Source organism: Plodia interpunctella, chromosome 15 (genome assembly GCF_027563975.2).
Source record: "Plodia interpunctella isolate USDA-ARS_2022_Savannah chromosome 15, ilPloInte3.2, whole genome shotgun sequence".
Taxonomy (NCBI): domain Eukaryota; kingdom Metazoa; phylum Arthropoda; class Insecta; order Lepidoptera; family Pyralidae; genus Plodia; species Plodia interpunctella.
The window spans coordinates 6,899,464-6,917,786 of NC_071308.1; the positions used below are offsets into that span (position 1 = coordinate 6,899,464).

The 18,323-nt window shown below is 34.9% G+C and overlaps 1 protein-coding gene and 1 long non-coding RNA gene across 3 annotated transcripts; both read left to right on the top strand.

Annotated features, from left to right (window-relative positions):
- The first annotated feature begins 6,589 nt into the window (after positions 1–6,589).
- Positions 6,590–8,422, top strand: LOC128676099 (uncharacterized). 2 transcript variants are annotated; one of them, XR_008405362.2, is made up of 3 exons: positions 6,590–6,785; positions 7,221–7,407; positions 8,031–8,421. It is a non-coding gene; the product is annotated as an uncharacterized LOC128676099 (long non-coding RNA). The 2 variants fall into 2 exon arrangements; XR_008405361.2 differs by lacking the exon at positions 6,590–6,785 and adding an exon at positions 6,825–7,122 and having other exon boundaries at positions 8,031–8,422.
- A 4,324-nt stretch (positions 8,423–12,746) lies between these two features.
- Positions 12,747–15,428, top strand: LOC128675842 (beta-1,3-galactosyltransferase 5-like). The gene has a single exon (XM_053755546.1). It carries the CDS (start codon positions 13,019–13,021, stop codon positions 13,931–13,933), a length of 915 nt encoding a protein of 304 aa, XP_053611521.1. The 5' UTR covers positions 12,747–13,018; the 3' UTR covers positions 13,934–15,428.
- Positions 15,429–18,323: the final 2,895 nt, after the last annotated feature.

Sequence of the window (18,323 nt, forward strand, 5' to 3'; positions counted from 1 at the left end):
ATGAATTTAATAATCGGTTATGATGCATTTTATTCTACGATCCATTGGTATACAATATCAAAAGAAACATACATATTGTTATACATTTATAATCCACTATAGCTCGCTCCTGTGGGAATTTAGGGATAAATAGAACTATATATTTTATTCCAGGTACTACCCGTTCTACCAGGTTCAACCCGTGTAGCAAATTTCATAACAATTCTTCCAGTAGATTTTGCGTGAAAGAGTAACAAACAAACATACATACGGATGTATGTATGTATTTTTGTTTGTTACTCTTTCACGCACGCACGTACTAATATTATAAATGCGAAAGTTTGTGAGGATTCACATACTTTCGCATTTATAATATTTGTAGGACTAGTTGTATAGTTATATATAGTTATACTTATGTCGCTTTTGACCTCAATCAAAATCCTTTCTCCAGGCTCACAAAAAGGAATCTCGCAGCAAAAGGAGGGCAAGTTATGACGTCAATGGGACCCCAAATGATAATTGCGCCCGGGGCGGCGAAGACCCACACTACGACTTTGTCTACAAAACATAAATAGTAACGTACACATAAAACAAAGTTTTGCAATGCATCCCTTAATATAAACAAGCCGCGTTTTCAAGGCAGGAATCACCGCTACAATGAGAGGCAAAGTAGTAATTTTTCTTTTTGGTGTGAACTAGTCCCCATGCTACTCAGACCTTTACTGCTCCCAGTTGAACCACTGCTCACAGTTGAACCCATCTGAATAAGTTATAAGACCTAAAGATCCCGCTCTTTGGGTACAATGCTGTTATGGACACCTGGGATTACTTGAATCTAGATGTTAACCAGTTCATGTATACAATTTTCTGTGATTGAGCGAAGTTAGAACATTTTTTAAATTCCCAATTGTGCTCTTGGTTGTAAACTAGGCCGCATAAGTCACGTAATATACTAAATAGGAACCAATGTCTACTCAAAACTAGTTTCTTATTAACACAAAATAGAATGTAAAACTAGTTCATACAATAAACAACATTGATTTATTAAAGGGACATTTAATTATCGTGTCTTATTAAATTAATACATATTTATTTTAACCCTGGCAATCTATTTACTCAGGTTCCTATGTAGAAACAGAGATCAAAGGGCATATTTTGTTAATATTAAAGGTTGATTTGCAGTCAATTTTGACGTAGTAAACTTTAACCAGCGCAAAAAAACGCGAAATAAATAAAAAAAATAAAAAATAAATAAATATATTGGGACAAATCACACAGATTGAGCTAGCCCTAAGTAAGTTCGAGACTTGTGTTATGGGATACTAACTCAACGATACTATATTTTATAATAAATACATATATAGATAAACATTCAAGACCCGGGTCAATAAGAAAAAGATCATTTTCCATCATGACCCGACCGGGGATCGAACCCGGGACCTCTCGGTTCAGTAGCAAGAATCTTACCACTGCGCCACCGAGGTCGTCGAAATTGTTACGCAATTTTATATAAACCTCGTCAGAGGTCAAATTCAATGTCAAAGTGCGACTGGTGCAACTCACGCTAAATGTCTGACTTTTACAGCCAGATATAGTTTGTATACCCATGGAATTAGTAGGTTTTTTACGAAGTACTTACTATACCCACGTGTATACCCATGGAATTAGTAGGTACTCCATTGTACTACTATACTACTTACTAAATCCATTATGTATACCTTCTCTGTGATGAACAGTTAAACATCGTCATAATTATTAATTCGAATGAATCTAAATATTAATTTTGGTCATCTAAATAAGTTGGGCAAATGACATCGTATGGAAATCATTAATTAACTAATTGCTGCTACTGTGAATAAGTACCTACTATTATGTTATATCTAACCATTAAATTACAAAAATTAGTACATAATAATATAACATATCTCCAATCTCCAGATTGTACCTTTTACCTATTGAGTAGCAGGAACTCATATGTAAACTTCATTTTCAATAAGTTCTTCATTTAAAATATGTTAGTTTTCAAGTTAATATAAACCAATTACTTCAATACATACATTTTGTTGTAATTTTCTGAATCTATTAATTCATATTTCAAATTACATTTCGGCAAAAAAAATCTAAACCAACCTTCTTTCGAGCTACAATATTCCACGTGCGAAAAATTCCATGAACTCCAGTTTATCGTGTGAGTCAGCATTTTGCTATGAGACCGTGATTTTCATAACAAAAGCGGACAAGGCAGCCTGTCGACGTGCAAAGACCTCCCGAAATACGTAACATCACCCTTTGTGCCACCAGGATGACATTTTGACAAAAAATAGTCCCAAAAGTAATGAGTAGGTCGAGAGACGAACTTATTTTTCGGGACAGTGTCAAGCCGACAGACGTGATAATAATATTTTATATTCACTATTAGGCGTGCAAGAAGCTCTCTTGGGAATGTTGACAAATCAAGATCTTTAATTCCATTGCCCAATTCCATCTCAAATTGTACACAGATCTTTAATTCTTTATGCACAAAAACTAAGCTGCTTAGCACACGGCCACGACAAACATGTACATTTACTATCGTAATATTATTCTCCAAACGTCCCTTATTCATATTTTTGAAAACCACAAGAACTTATAGAAATAGAAGTACCTAAACGCGTTTGGAAAACCAAACGCGTGGTTGAACGATCGAAAAATTCTTCTTTGTTATGTAGTTAGGGCCAATTAATCTCCTGATGGACTAATTCTAAAAAGTACTTCGAGGATTAGGATCTAATGAACCTTTTTATATAACTCGATCGGGCCACTAGAACCGCGGTCGCAATTTCTTAGATCCCAACCGTCTAACAACCTTTCCAAACTCTGGTTTACGTAAACTGGATGTTTGAAACTTTTTTGGTCTTGAACTTGCTTCGATAAATCGAAGTTGATCTACTTCAAACACCGTTAAAGCATGAGGTGAGTATATAATTCGGAGGAAGGAAGAAACAAAGGATATCATTTGTTTGTTTTAATGAAGGGTCTCCTGGTATTGGCTATGACATACGTTTATTCTACTGTTGTCATTAATAATATAAATCATAAGACCAAATGCCAGGTTTGACGGCCTCAAGGGATTAAGGCCACGATAATATTTTAGCGGCATTTAAACGGTGGACCCTGTAATAAAAAAATACAGCAGACCAATGTAATCGAGTGCTATCAAAATGAAAGAGTTTTGAAAGGTGATCACAAAAATATACGTCTTCTATGTTTAATTCAAAATTTGTATAAAAATCGTTTAATTAAACTAAACTGGACACACAAAACACGAAAAATCTGTTATTAACTCATTTTATTAATTTAAATCTTTGAATTTGCAAAAAAATACTAATTAGGTAGTTTCGCATGGGCGAGCCCCCGCTTTACACATCTCCATTATCGGTAATCTGAAAGATGATGCTCCGTTGCTGGGCTACTTCCATCTAATCGTACAAAATCATTCCTAAAATACATAGATAAAATGTTGTTATATATTATTATTTTATCTATGCTAGAATCGTAAAGCGTTTCGGCCGCTGCATCTCGACGCGCCGTCATTACCATCTGTCAATTTTCTTGAGGAAGAAATCGTTTCTAAATTTAAATAATAAAAATGACATTGCCACATTACAGATTAAATATTATCTCTTTTGAGAAAGCCAGTAGTAAAATTAATTCTTTTGTCTTTTAAAATTTAAAATAAAGGTAGGGAAAACGAAAGGCTCCAGGGCAGCGATTCTGCTAAATCATTATCGTATGCCAATGGTGTTATAGTAATCCTTATTAACAACACAATAAGCCCTATCTTGAGACACAATTTTGACTTAACGTCAGCAGAATTTTCACCTTGGAAACATTGCCGGACACCCGCCAAGTTGTGTTTAAATGCGCCACCGTCACCGTGATTTCTTCAGTAAACCACTCACGTATAATTCTACCCGCCACCTGCAACCGCCATTGTGGTGTAAGGCATAAGCAGCACTTTATTTCTTAATAGTTTTATTTAGCTTATTCAAAATCAAATTAATCAATTTCGACCAATACTAATATTCGTAGTGTTTTGAAATATCGATTTTTATTTTGGTAGTTTGTATTCCATAATTTTTAAAACACATTTTTACTCTTTTACATATATTACATTTCTTATACAACACTCGCATACATTTATTATATAATTCTAAACGGAATACCTCAGCGAAGCATCTTGATATCGAGAGCTGAGCTGGTCTTCAGTGACTTGTTACGTCTCGCCCTGTTATTCTACCTGTACTCAGTGATGTTCGGAGCTGCGTTCAAACTTAACGATAAATAAAATTACAAGTAAAATGCCCCTATTGATTATAACATCATCATTTTATTATATGTAGGATAATCTGTGATTATATGGGCCTATATTATATTAACTTTTGCCTGAAATAAATAAATAAATAAATAAAATAAAAATTTTATTCCAAGGAGACGCTTGGGAACGCAGTGGCCATAGCATATCACAATTTAACAAAACTTTATTTTTGCCAATTTTCCACAAAATCTCAAATATCTCGTAAACTAGAATCTGCCCAGTACCCATTTGCTTGAAGCGTTACAATTATACGTAACACCTGTATTGTGATGTTTGAATATTTGAATATTTGTTAGCCACCAATACAGTGGCAATTTAGCATATTTTTCTAAATACTTACTTTGTTAAAAATGCGATCGCTTGACTGACGTGAAGCGCGCGCGCTGCTTATTCAGAGCGACACAACACGTCTTCTTTTAGCATTACGGCTGTAAAACGTGGAAGGACATAATGATGCAGAATATCTTGATGCGCTTTTTCTTCACTTACGCTGTCAAGGTAGTAATAAATCCAATTTCTATACTAATTAATATAATAAATGCGAAAGCACATTTATATTCGAATTCGAATGTGAAAATATTTCTATTTTTCAGTCCGTATGTAATCTTTTCAGACGTAGGTACATTTGAATAGGCGACGTCTTTTCTTTCCCATCACGTGTGCTAACTATCACTAGTTTTATCACATTCCTCTGGTCAAACAGTATAAAGGTTGACGTAACGACCGACTGCAAGAAGGTTTCGATTAAAAAAATATCACTGCGTGTCAGATTTAAGGTGCAAACTGCGAGTAATCGCATACGCATCATTGAGCTAAATAGTCTATCAATGTGCAGGTTTTTACACAACATTTGATCCAAACATGAAGTGGAAACCGTAATAATTGTCTATAGATAGTCCATAAAAACTTTCATTTAACAATATGCTTTTAGAGACCTTTATGGATTTCTGGCAGCTCGTCAAAAATCTCCATTAGGGATGTCCTCGGCGCGCGTCAACGATGAAAGGGTTCGAATTAGGTATAGCAGTCAAATTGAAATACTGCCGGAGGTAACTCGATTTGAGGAGGCCGAGCGGGGGCGGGGGCCGTCCCGACACGCCACCTGGAAATTCATTACACACCCCTTCAATCCGGTTAGCCCACTTTGATTTTTGATACGCTTGACATTTGTTGCTGCATAATGTAAGTGCCAAATTTCTAGTAGGTCCCTAAATTCGATCCGTATTTCGGAAAATCTAGAAACTTCACTATTCGTAGCTATTTGTGCTTTGATTCAACAGTATGTTGTGTAACAGAGTAATTACTATTTTTTGATTCGAAGTTCTAGAGAAAAGCAAGCAAAGCCGTTCCAATATTAAGTATTATAAATTGTACATCACAAAGACTAAAATGTGAAAACATCATAGAAAACGTTCTTGTGTAAAGCACTCAAAAGTGACTTTCAGATAACAATGGTTTGGTTTGGTGCAGTTGAATTATAAAGGTAAAATTTCAACGAGCCTTTGGGCCCTTAAACGTCAATCAACCCTTTAAATTGATCACCGTCAATATGCATAGCATTAATAAAATGTCCTGTGGGGATTACTGGCCCCTTGTACAAATAAGAGGTACAAATTACATAAGCTTGTGTTTAAACTTTTGTATTATATTATCAACCCTACACTGAAAAAAAGAAATAGCTGAACCAGTTTTGCTATTTGCAAATTTCTTTAATAGATACCAAACTTTGGTTGTAATTATCTAAACCAATGTAACTGCATGTCCCAAACCAGATAAGCTAATCAGTTCTTGATAATCAGTAATCAAAATGTTAGCTATTATTTATTAAAATAAACCAGTCAAACTACTTTAGCTGCAAGAACAAACTGTTTCATAGCTGGTAACCGAACATATGTACTTAAATTTAATACAATGTTGATTAAAACATGGTCATGAATTTATTTATATATAACACAATCAAAGTCATTATTTGGACATTCATCAATTTATTTATTTGTAGTAAACTTTTCTAGCAGCCATTAAATCATCATTTGATTAATATTTGCCTATGTCGAATGTATGAAGTTAAAATAAAAATGTAAGTATTATCACAAAACTGTTTAACAATATTTAATTAAAATATTGTTAAAACTAGTTGGCACTGTTGGCAGCACTGCGTCCGAGTCAGTACATTAAAGTTATATGCGATTCACGTTAGAACTCGTTCTCTGCGTTCGGTCATTATTGGCTGGTGAAGCTTGGCTGGTGAAGGCGGCAAATCGAATTGATTTTCACATTCCTATTATTTTCGGGAGATTTGTAGCGACATTATGTATATAAAAAAAACTTAGTAAACGTGTTTTCGTAATAAATAGTGCAATGGCAGACGGTCAAGACGAGACCTCCGCTGATCCTATGAGTGACTATTTGCGCTCATGGGGTCTTGAAATGTACATAAATTTGTTCAAAGGTATGTGAATGTTTAATTTTTATTTAGTTCGTGTTAGTTTAATGTTCAGTCGAACAATCATCAAATATTGGCGCGGTCAGAGTAGGTATCGCACAGGGCTGCCGGATCGGGTAGCACGAAAGCGGCAGGGAAGCCCCGTAGTGTGTCTTGTCGCCAGTGGGCGAGGCGGGTCGCTTCATTCAAAGTTCCATTCGCGCCGCTTGCTACTGGAGGCAAGGGTGCCCTGAAAGGGTCAGTCCAGAGGACTTAGAATTTTTAAGATATTTTTCACAATTGTTATCAGTCTAGTTTTGGTTTGCAGTTAAGATGATAATAATTGTTATGATTAACCTCTGATGTAAGCAATATGTTTTTACCAATCTTAACTAATAAAATATCCCGAAGATGTGTATGTTTTATTAATAGTGTGGATAATAATTTCATATTTTTTTACAGCATAATATCCATGATGATAGCATCCCTGCATCATCGCATCATCAAATGCTGTGTGTATCAATAACTTGCCAATCCTTACTGATAGCACCATACATTACCTACTAGTATATTGCTGAATCAGGACTTGAAAACTTACAGAACTTGGACAAATATACAGAATGAGGAAGTACCAAACTTAAATACAAATGTAAGCATTTTTACTTTTTAAGGTAAAACGGATTAAAACGGGATCTTATTACTGAGATTTCACTTGCTTCGTCCATCTGTCTGTCTGTCTATTACTAGGCTGTGTCTCATGAACCATAATGGCTAGACAGTTGCAATTTAATTACTAAGTACTAGCTTTTCCCGCGAACTTCGTTTCGCTCTACATCCCGTTTATCCTGTTCCCGTTCGACAAAAAGTATCCTATCACCTAAGTTAGCTCATACCCTGTCTGTATACCAAATTTCATCAAAATCCGTTCAGTAGCTTCAGCGTGATTAACGGACAAACATCCAAACAAACCCACTTTCACATTTATAATATTAGTGTGATATATACCTACTTCAATGAATATATAAATTTAAGTACTAAAAATAAATAATATAAGTTAACAAGGAGCACCTCCTATAAAATAAATGTTCTTTTTTTGCCATTTTTTGCTCGATAATATGTAATAATAATGACATGGAACCCTTCGTGGCGAGTCCAACTAGCACTTAGCCATTTTTATTATTATTTATTAACCTGGTATGGCAGAGCATCAACAATATAATAAGAAAACAAGAGGACTGTTATTAGTTCACTCTATAGTTTCTTAAATTTCAGGGAGTATACAACACTTTGAGTTCATGTAATGAAGGAAAAGGACTACTTCTTCGCTACAAAGAAAACGGAATGAATTCCTGAAAGTTAATTCTTCTAAGTATCTTCGCCAAGCCTCTCCCGGTGTGCACTGAATTATATAAAATGAAGAAAACAGACTATGATTGTTATGTTAAATTTTAAACTCAAGTAATGTGTTTGACATTAATTTGGGCTAAGCAATGTCTTATTAATATTTGGTTAACTATTCTTTATTTTTATTAGCCCTATTATGTTTTATAATATATTGGTGTTTGATTACCAGTTATTATACAATGGAGATACTACAGCGTTTGTAACTTAAATTTAATAATCTGGATTTTCTTGAGTGAATGACAAGACATTAAATTGTGTTATTTTATTTTTTTGAACATTTTAAATAAATAATTCAAAAAAATTACTTATATAATATACATTTTTTTTATTCATTATTGCACTTAGCCCGTTATCCCTATGTTAAGGTGGCTGTTAGACCTGTATATACATCCACAAGGCAGGACACCATTTGGTAATATTATTGGGATTTACTGGATTGATATGATTAATCATATCAATCCAGTACATCCCAATAATATTGAAGGTGGCCTGTAGATCCAGGTCCAATAGCAGATCTAGGACCAGCTACTGGTAAATAAACCAACAGGAGCAGGTAAACAAACAATGCTGTTACCTCCACATAAAGTGTTTGTCTACTAGTAATGAAACAGATTAGCAAGAGATAACCACACCTTAACATTAATTATTAAACAAATAATTTAATATTTCTTACTGAACTGTTAGATTTACTAGTTATTTAACACTTTAGCTTTAATTAGCCAAAGTAACTTTGCTAAAGCAACTTTACCGGAGCACTATTGACAGCCAAACAGTTTAGTTCAAATAACAAAACTAAGTTATCACCAGTTACCTAAAAGAAGTTAATATCATATTACTAAACTCTGTTTACAAAACATGTTTTAGTTACTTGTAGCCCTCAGTTTAGTAGTCACTCGATTTTGGTGATATGCAGCTAAACTTTTAGCTACTAGCAACAATTTTTTTTTTCAGTGTATTTAAGCAAATATATTGTCTTATTTGGGACCACACAACATGCTCGTGAAAATCCTCACGTTTTAATCAACAAATGAAAATTTTGAAAACAGAATCATATTCATTATTTTATATTGAAAATGAAAACGATTAAAGACATAAATCATGTGACCTAGATCAAAATTTTCCTTATAATTTCGCTGAAATCAATCCTTACAATGATCTCTTCAAGCTACAATTTTTTCAGCTTTTTGTACCTAGCTCGTTGTCTGACTGAATTTGACAATGTCAAAATGTGCAGCATGAAAATCCATTCACAAGTATTATAATTTTACAGTCATTCAAGAAGGCTATGTTGTGTTCGGAAATCTTGGATAAAATTACTACAATTTCGCGAATCGCTCCTCTTAAATAAGGAGTTTTTTCTGTACCTTGGTTATTCTCCGTCTGTCTCCCCCAATAGTTTTCGATGACTTAAATATAAATTGGTTATCAAGGGACTTTTAGGGAATTACGGATCTGATTGGATTCTTCCTGACTGCTCGCTAAGTGCCGTTCTCAATTCCTGCCCCTCTATTAGAAATTCCGGGTTGGGACAAAAATATATTGCGACGGTCGGCCAATTCCGCGTACGCTTTATTTTATTGTGTAACATGATTCACCGGGGGATCTTGTTCGTTTGAAAACTAAACTTAAGACAATATTTACAAGAAAATAAAATTAACAATTTAATTTTTTAAAATATGAATTAAGTACATAGCCCATCAAGCGCGTTATCCTGCGGCAAAGCGCTCAAAAGACATGAAGCATTTCCAAATTTGCAATGTCCATTTCTTTTCTAAATTAATATTAAAATAGATTTTTTAACCTTTCAGAGTATTGTGCAGGTCAATAGAGTTTTAGTTCTTAGAGGTTCTTCATAGTCGTGTTCATCATGGCTGAGGGTCGTGGTTGTTACGTGGAATGAAACACACACAACAACTTTCTTGGCATTATTAATGGAGTGGTTTGCCATTGCCTTCTCCATTTCACACACAAGTTAATAAGAATCAACCAGTGTGCAGGTTTCCTCACGATGTTTTCCTTCACCGGAAGCAAGTGGTGGACGATGAAAACTACTATATATGAGTCAGATTGGTATACAAACTCATATGGCACGAGTAGAATTCGAACCTGGGACCTTTCGATCCACAGGCGGGCGTCTTAACCATTACACCACCACCGCTTAGAGGTTAAGTAACTTCAATTGACGATTATACTGTAAATTCAGATCCATCCACAGACTTTAAAATCCTTATAAACCCAAATGAAATCGGGAGTGAATCTATTAAAAACTTAAAAATATTATAGATGGCAGTAAATAAATAAACGAAAACGCCGAACTTCAATATCCAATTCTAGCAAAGTATCTTTTTTGTGCATCGCTTCGTGCAGTGTAACGTCGGGCAGCTAGGACGTCGAGTGAGCGGCCGATTCGCTTGATAAGCTCCAATTAGCTGCTGAACTCACCGTAATGATTTCAAGGCAAACCAGGGTTAATAACTAATTACATATTCTATAGGTAGATTCGCAGTACCCAGTTTTATTTTCACTCTCAAAGAGGGCAGACGTCGTGAAGTCACTGATAAATATTCAAAATTGTAAAGTTTAATTACAATACCATCTTAAGGTTGTATTGTAATTAAACATTATTAACAATTAAGCTGGATCAGTGAAGAGAGATGTTCGCACCTCCCTGTTATATTTCGCTCCATATATCGCATAGAAAAAAGATTTTAAGAACGAACTGATAGTGAGGAAAAGTATCATGATGAGTAGGTGCATAATAACTTTTGAATAAAATAACTACCTAATAAAAGAACTAAGTCTAGGTTCCGCATGTCTAATAGAAAAACACGTTAATTTATTGAATTGGGCTCAGTGAAGGCGTCTATGACTTAAGACAGGCTCGTTAAGATTTCACACTCGCCTAACTCTGAGATCGCCTAGATCTCAGATAATTTGAAAATTTTGTCAAATTCGTGTATTGTTAAGTCTGCGTGTTGAAGACAAAAATATGTTTAAGGTGACTCTCACGATATGCTTAGCATGTTAAAGTAGCTTAGCTTGATATCTGATAGACAACAACATTCCCAAAGAGGGTTGAGATCAGACCGAAAACGGATCTTAAGTACTACGACAGAAAATTATATAGATAAATAAATCGTTTATTTGAAGTTCCCAGCATCCTTTGTTTCTTTTCTCTTTGTTTGTTTCCCTAATCGAGAATGCGGGGAAAATAATGTCCTTGAGGAAATCTCCGCTTGTCAGGCGAACAGGTGATCATGATGTGAATGCTACTCGCTGAATCATGGACAAATCGCGCATTATGCATGATGTTTACTTTACCTTTATATATAACTTTAACAAAAGTAAATCTCTTGTTAATGTTTACATTAAAATTTAGGGTTCCGCTTGCTGCAACTAGCAACACTAAACTTTACTTTTTAGTTATGAATGTTATGACTTGAATCATTCATTCAGTTATAATATGTTAGTATAAATTGTTTATGGCAATACTGCCCAATTTTTACTCTCTTGCTACTTTCTGCTACGTCGCGATTGTAGCACGTCTGTCATTTATTTGAAATAGAAATAGATTCCACATTACAATGAAGTTGTTAATGCAAACAGCATACGCTTGTAGATCGAGTTAACAAGCAAATACTTACTTAGTTGTAACGAGTTTACCGTGTAGTTCTGAAAATACTCAGTATTCAATTTACTCCTTGTGGATTAGTAGTAGGTAATTTTATAGTTTTTTATATAGCCGTGATGGGAAGTGGTCACCACAGCATATGGATGCCTGCAAGAGAGCTCAATCGCATAATTTCTTATATTTTAAATTCCATCGCGGTACGAGAGGAATTAATACTTAAAATAGGATATGAATAAAATATTTGACACATACACAGGTAGTTGTATTTTATTTCTTCTTCTTTTTGAGTGTGTGCTTACACTGGCGCTGACACCACATTAACCTGTGCAAAAAAACGAAAATTATTTTCGCATTTATAATTTAAGTTGGAATTTCTTCAGTCTGTCTCAAAATCAAAAATAGCGCTCCAAATGAAACAGAGAGAGGATTTATAACGTTTTGTTTCCAGATCTGAACGTGGCAGAACAATCGCGTTTAACAGTTCAATAAATAGAATCCGCAGTCCGTCCAATTAGACTAGATTAGCGCGGATGTCGTTTGTTTGTGTACAAACATTCGAGACCAATTATTGTGCGTACGGTATCTGATGTAACACATTTTTATCAATTTATTTTCTTTATTAGCGAAAGCTAAAAGTAATCTTTACAACTATGCAACACTAGATAATAAACTAAAATACCTTCTTAAAACTAATACATTTGTATCACTTCTATTCAAAGAAGAAATTTAAAGATACATAGTTAAGTTTTTGTAACAAAGCCATGGACAGATTCAATTAAAAACATAGCTATATTCCATCCATTGTGTTTTTACTATTTGTATTTTATACAATAACGCTTAAATAGATTATTGTTCATTGATCGCAAGGGAACCCTAAAAATAACAATAGGTGATAAGAATTAAGAAAACTAACGGGCAAAAAGTATTCCAAATGGAATAAGACATCCGTATGAATGGCCTGCGATTTTGCAACGGTGTTACAACCAGTTAGCTCTGGGTTTTCCAATTCATTAGAATTTGCATTGTACATTGTATTCAGTTCTGAGTAAGATTCATTCAATTTTTAATAATTTTCACAACGCAACACTACAGGCGACCAGCGTCAAGAAACTTTGATAAAATACTTTTTTATCTAAATCTATTGGATCCCGAAAACATCAAATATTTTTATTTAAATTATAAAGAACACTTTATAGTCTTCTTTATCTATCATTTTCTTATAATAATGATACTCTGGCCAAATCCCTACACCCTGACAACAATCGCCGGTGTACTAGTGATGCTCTGTAGCATCGCAACGCAAACGGAGTTGGTTAGTGATCGCTACGTAGCTGGTTACGAGGTGAGCCATCCAGAACTATGTCCAGCGTTTGGTTCCGAACTAGAGTTGATAATATTCGTAACAACAGTACCTTCCCATTTCAAAGAAAGACAAGCCATACGAATGACATGGGGCGCTACGTGGAAGTTTGAAAACGTTTCCTTCGCCTTTTATATAGGTACTCCTCCAAATGAATCTAGATCCCTGATTCTAGAGGAAAATGTTGCACACGGTGATATTATAATCGCCCGATTTATCGACACATATGATAATCTTACGCTCAAAAGTTTATCTATGCTTGAATGGATAAATACACATTGTCCTCTAGTTCCTAGAATGCTAAAAACTGATGACGATATGTTTATAAACGTACCTAAGTTATTACACTTTATAAGACAAACTATACAAAAGAATAAGACGAATACGATATGGGGACAATTGAGCAAGCGTAATTTACCAGATCGTTATAATAAAACCAAGTACTTCGTGACGTATAAAGAGTATCCAGAAAAGTTATACCCCCGATTTCTTACTGGTCCAGCTTATTTGTTGTCGACTGATGTCACGAGAGATTTATTCACTACCGCTGCTAATGAACCTTACTTTAAAATCGAAGATGTATTCATAACTGGTATTTTAGCAGAAAAACTTAAAATAAAAAGGATTCATATCAACGAGTTCCATAATTCGAAATTGCGTGGTGAAGTGTGCCGCTTGCTGGATCAGATATCAGTGCATGGATTCACAAGCACTGAGCTGCTCAAGACATGGAATAAACTTCAAGCCAGTGATTGCCCAAGCGAAAAGACTAGTGATTAAATCTTACATGTTACCTTATCAAAAAACAAAGAACGTAACGTAAGAAAAATACTGTTGTGTTGTTTTAACTTTACTTTAGCAAGTTTAAATTTTTAAACCATTTATTATTAAGATGTGTGATTTTGACGAAATAGGTCAAACGCCGCCGATAATACGATAAAGAGCGAGAGTATGTGTTCGTTAAAATTTGGGTTTCGGGAGAAAACGTTTTTCATTATTTAAATCATGACAAGTTTGTTTGATTTTAGTTCTGCATACTATATTTTAACCTATACCATATTTAAGTTCATAATATTTCAAATTGACAGAAAGAGACAAAACATACTTTAGCTTAAAGTATGATTTAACTTTTTTATGAATAAATAATAATAAAATTGTTTGTTATTATGATACAACTTATTATTTGAGTTTGAGTTAATTGAAACCTTTTTAAGATATATATATTGTTTAAACTCATTACTATAGTTTCATTGTATGTACGGGACCGATATGTCTCTTGCAATGCCTCTTTGCTCTACGTAAATCCCTAAGGCGCTGACATGCACTTATTCAATTTAAAAAGCTCAGTATGCAATTATAGGGGTACCTAGGCAACCCTCTACTTGCATGAGTACTTCCACGAAATTTTCAGATGCCAATACATGAATCTGTTGCAGATTTTGAATAAAGAAAATCAATTTTTTTTTAGTATCAAGAACATAATAAAAGGGGTTTGAAGATTTTACTATGGAGCGTGGCATACCTACTGCCGCCATTTTGATTTTTTTTCAAAATCGCGGCCAGCCATGAAACCTTTATAAATCGATAGCTGACATTAATGCCAACAAAAATTGACTACCTCCACCTGTGTCATACCGTAACAGTGTAGTAGCAACGAAAGTTTTTTAAATGGTATAACCACACGCAGACTCGTTAGAAAGCTGATGCTGGGATGCTAAGATATGGAGGATATCCCAGGAGAATGAATCCAAACCCTGCTTTATTATTTTCATCTAAATTCTAACGTTAATTTTTTGACGTAATTCTAATAAAGTAAATGTGCACACAGGTATATTGACCGGTATTAGCGCCTTTGTGGGTATTAATTAATTTTGCATGTTTGTGTGATGGCTCATAATCATATTAATGTGGTTCAAACTACAGATTTATATGTTCAATCATTATGATTGTTCGTTATGTTGAGACACAAAATATTTGTAATATTCTATATTCTTGTGCCTTTAAAATTTATAAATTAAATACCTTGAAAGCTAAACATCGTAACAGTATATTATGGACTGGAATGGCACTAAACAGTGGCTTGAAAGATGAAGAAATTAATCTCATAGTAAATCAGGAACCAAGAAATGTGAAACATGTAGGTACTCTGCACCATAAAAAGGATCAAAGAGCTGAACCAATTCCTCCAAATGCAAAACTTCATAATTCTCTCAATACCAAGTGAAATATTTGGCAAAATAAGTCTAAGTGTAGGTTCTAATTGGTTTATGTTATAAGGCTGATTTGTGATCTCATTATGTCACTTTATAGAAATAAATGTAATTTCTAATTTAAAACTTTATTTTTTTTATATTCTTTGAGCTATTTCATTATAGGGTCACTGCCGTCACTCTTGTATGCGAACAATGAACACGCCAAGGGGTGTGGGGATTAGTACGCACAATGACTCTTCGTGAAACTTACGTGCTGTCCAGTAGCAGAACTGATACATTCGGAGTTAGGAGGAACTGGCGCAGTCGCGGAGGTCCTCATGTTCTCTTTCTCTCATCTGAGCGTTTTCTCTCTCTCGTCTCAGTTATGAGCGTTGGAGCCCAGAATCCGCTTTCTTACTTTTTCGTCTCCACTTCACACAGTCGTCGGCATCCCTAGTCGTCAGACCATGGGACGCCTATCATCCTTGAGGACATCAAGCCAGCATATAGTAAACAAACTCCTATTCAAAGACGAAAACTGAGTAGGTTAGTTTTAGTAACAAAGCCATGGAAAGTTTAAATTATAAATATGGCAAAAGTAGATTCATTCATTGTGTTTTTACTATTTGTATTTTGTACAAGAACGCTTTTGAATAATTAAGTAATGTTAATCGATTGCAACGGAACCCTAAAAATAACAATAGATGATAAAAAAATAAGCAAACCAACGCATAAAAAGTATTCCAAATAGAACAAAACATCCTTATCAATGGCCTGCGATTTTCAAGGGTGAAATAGCTAGTTAGCTCTGGTTTTTCTAATTCACCACAGTCCCGAGTAAACTTCATCATATTTTCAATAATTTTCCCTACGTCTCATCAGCCAGCATTAACAACCGTTGCTACAACACTTTTTGTCAAAATCTGATGTTTCCCGAAGACAAGATTTTTATATAAGCTATAGTATATAACACGAGAACTAAATGAGGACAGAGCAAGCGTAATTTACCAGATTGTTTAAATAAAACGAAGTACTTCTTGACGTATCAGAAGTATCCAGAAAAGTTATACCCTCCTTTTGTAAATGGTGCAGCGTATTTGAAGACGACTGATGTCACGAGAGATTTTTTCACTACCGCTGCTACAGTCTATGAGGTAATGATAGTACTCTGGCTAAATCCCTATACCCTGACGACAGTCGCCAGTGTATTTGTACTGTTCTGCAGCATCACATCGCAAACGGAATTAGTTGGTCATCGTTACATAGATGGACACGAGGTAAGCCATCCAGATTTATGTCCGGCGTTCGGTTCCGAACTAGAGTTGATAATATTTGTAACTACAGCACCATCCCATGACAAAGAAAGACAATCTATCAGAATGACATGGGGCAATATGTGGAACTTTCCAAATGTATCCTTCGCCTTTTATATGGGTACTCCTCCTAATGAGTTAAGATCAATGATTCTGGAGGAAAATTATATCTACCATGATATTATAATCGCTCGATTTAAGGACACATATGATAATCTTACGCTCAAAAGTTTATCTATGCTTGAATGGGTAAATAAATATTGTCCTCTAGTTCCTAGAATGCTAAAAACTGACGATGATATGTTTATAAACGTACCTAAGTTAGTAAAATTTTTGAGACAAACTTTACAAAGGAATAACACGAGAACTATATGGGGACACTTGATTAAGCGTAATTTACCAGATCGTTTAAATAAAACGAAGTACTTCGTGACATATCAGGAGTATCCAGAAAAGTTATACCCCCCTTTCGTAATTGGTGCAGCGTATTTGATGACGACTGATGTCACGAGAGATTTATTCACTGCCGCTGCTAATGAACCTTACTTTAAAATCGAAGATGTATTCATAACTGGTGTTTTAGCTGAAAAACTTAAAATAAAAAGGGTTAATATCGGAGAGTTCCGTAATATAAAATTACGTGGTGAAGTGTGCCGCTTGCTGGATTTTATATCAGTGCATAAGTTCACAAGTACTGAGCTGCGAGACACATGGAATAAACTTGGAAACAGTGACTGCCCAAACAGCCAAGGAGACTAGTGGTTCAATCTTACATGTCTAAACTTTATAGTTTTAAGCTTCATTCCTTTAGCAAATTAAGAATAACAAAAGTTAAGTACAATGGTTAAGGATCTTACTTACTTCTTACTCCCCTCGAGAACTATTTCCCGCAGTTAGGCCTCTTGTCTGGGCCCTTTCTGCGTGCGGAGTCTGAGCCGCTGATTAATGGTTAAGGATCATGTAAATGTCAAAAGTAGTGTGCATAATATGAGGAATAGTAATGAGCCGGAAACTAGAGTTGAAAATTAATAAAAGTGTTAACAGTGTACAAGTAGTGCTCAAACAAAAGTATTAAAATCACGTACGTAACAACCATTTCAAGAAGTTGGAAATTTGATACATCTGTAGCAATAAGAATAGTGATACTTTAAAGAAATAATTTTATAACACAAGAACGAATTTGTTTTATTTTAGACCAAAAAATGTCAAGGTTTGCATTATTAGAGTTAAAGTCATATAATGATAAGATAGTATGAAACCCTGAAAAAATCTAATTCATGAAAAGCCAGGTCAAGTCATAACGGGCAGCTAGTTGCCGTTCATTAGTTCCGCCTGAGTTCAGCTTCGGATTGGTTACGGTCTTGACGTCGATGGAATTAGCCAAGTCAGTGCACCATTACACAGCCGTAAGTGCATTACAGGCACGTATTAGCTCTATGTGATTGCTTAGCCCACGGAATACAGAAAACATGGAAAAGTACGCGTGTAACGCGTGTCCAATGTTACGCCAACTCCACGCACTGTCGTCTCAGCTTGCTAAACTTTGGCGGATTCGGTATACATTGCTGTTTTTTTATTGCACTAAATAAAACCAGTCCGAATTCGCCCACAATGTGGAGCTGACATTATGCGATTAATCGCGCGTATCGACTTCTGAGCGAGACA

What these genes read in the sequence shown, in the direction of transcription:
- LOC128675842 (XM_053755546.1), top strand. Translation starts at nt 13,019, where the DNA reads ATGATACTCTGGCCAAATCCCTACACCCTGACAACAATCGCCGGTGTA.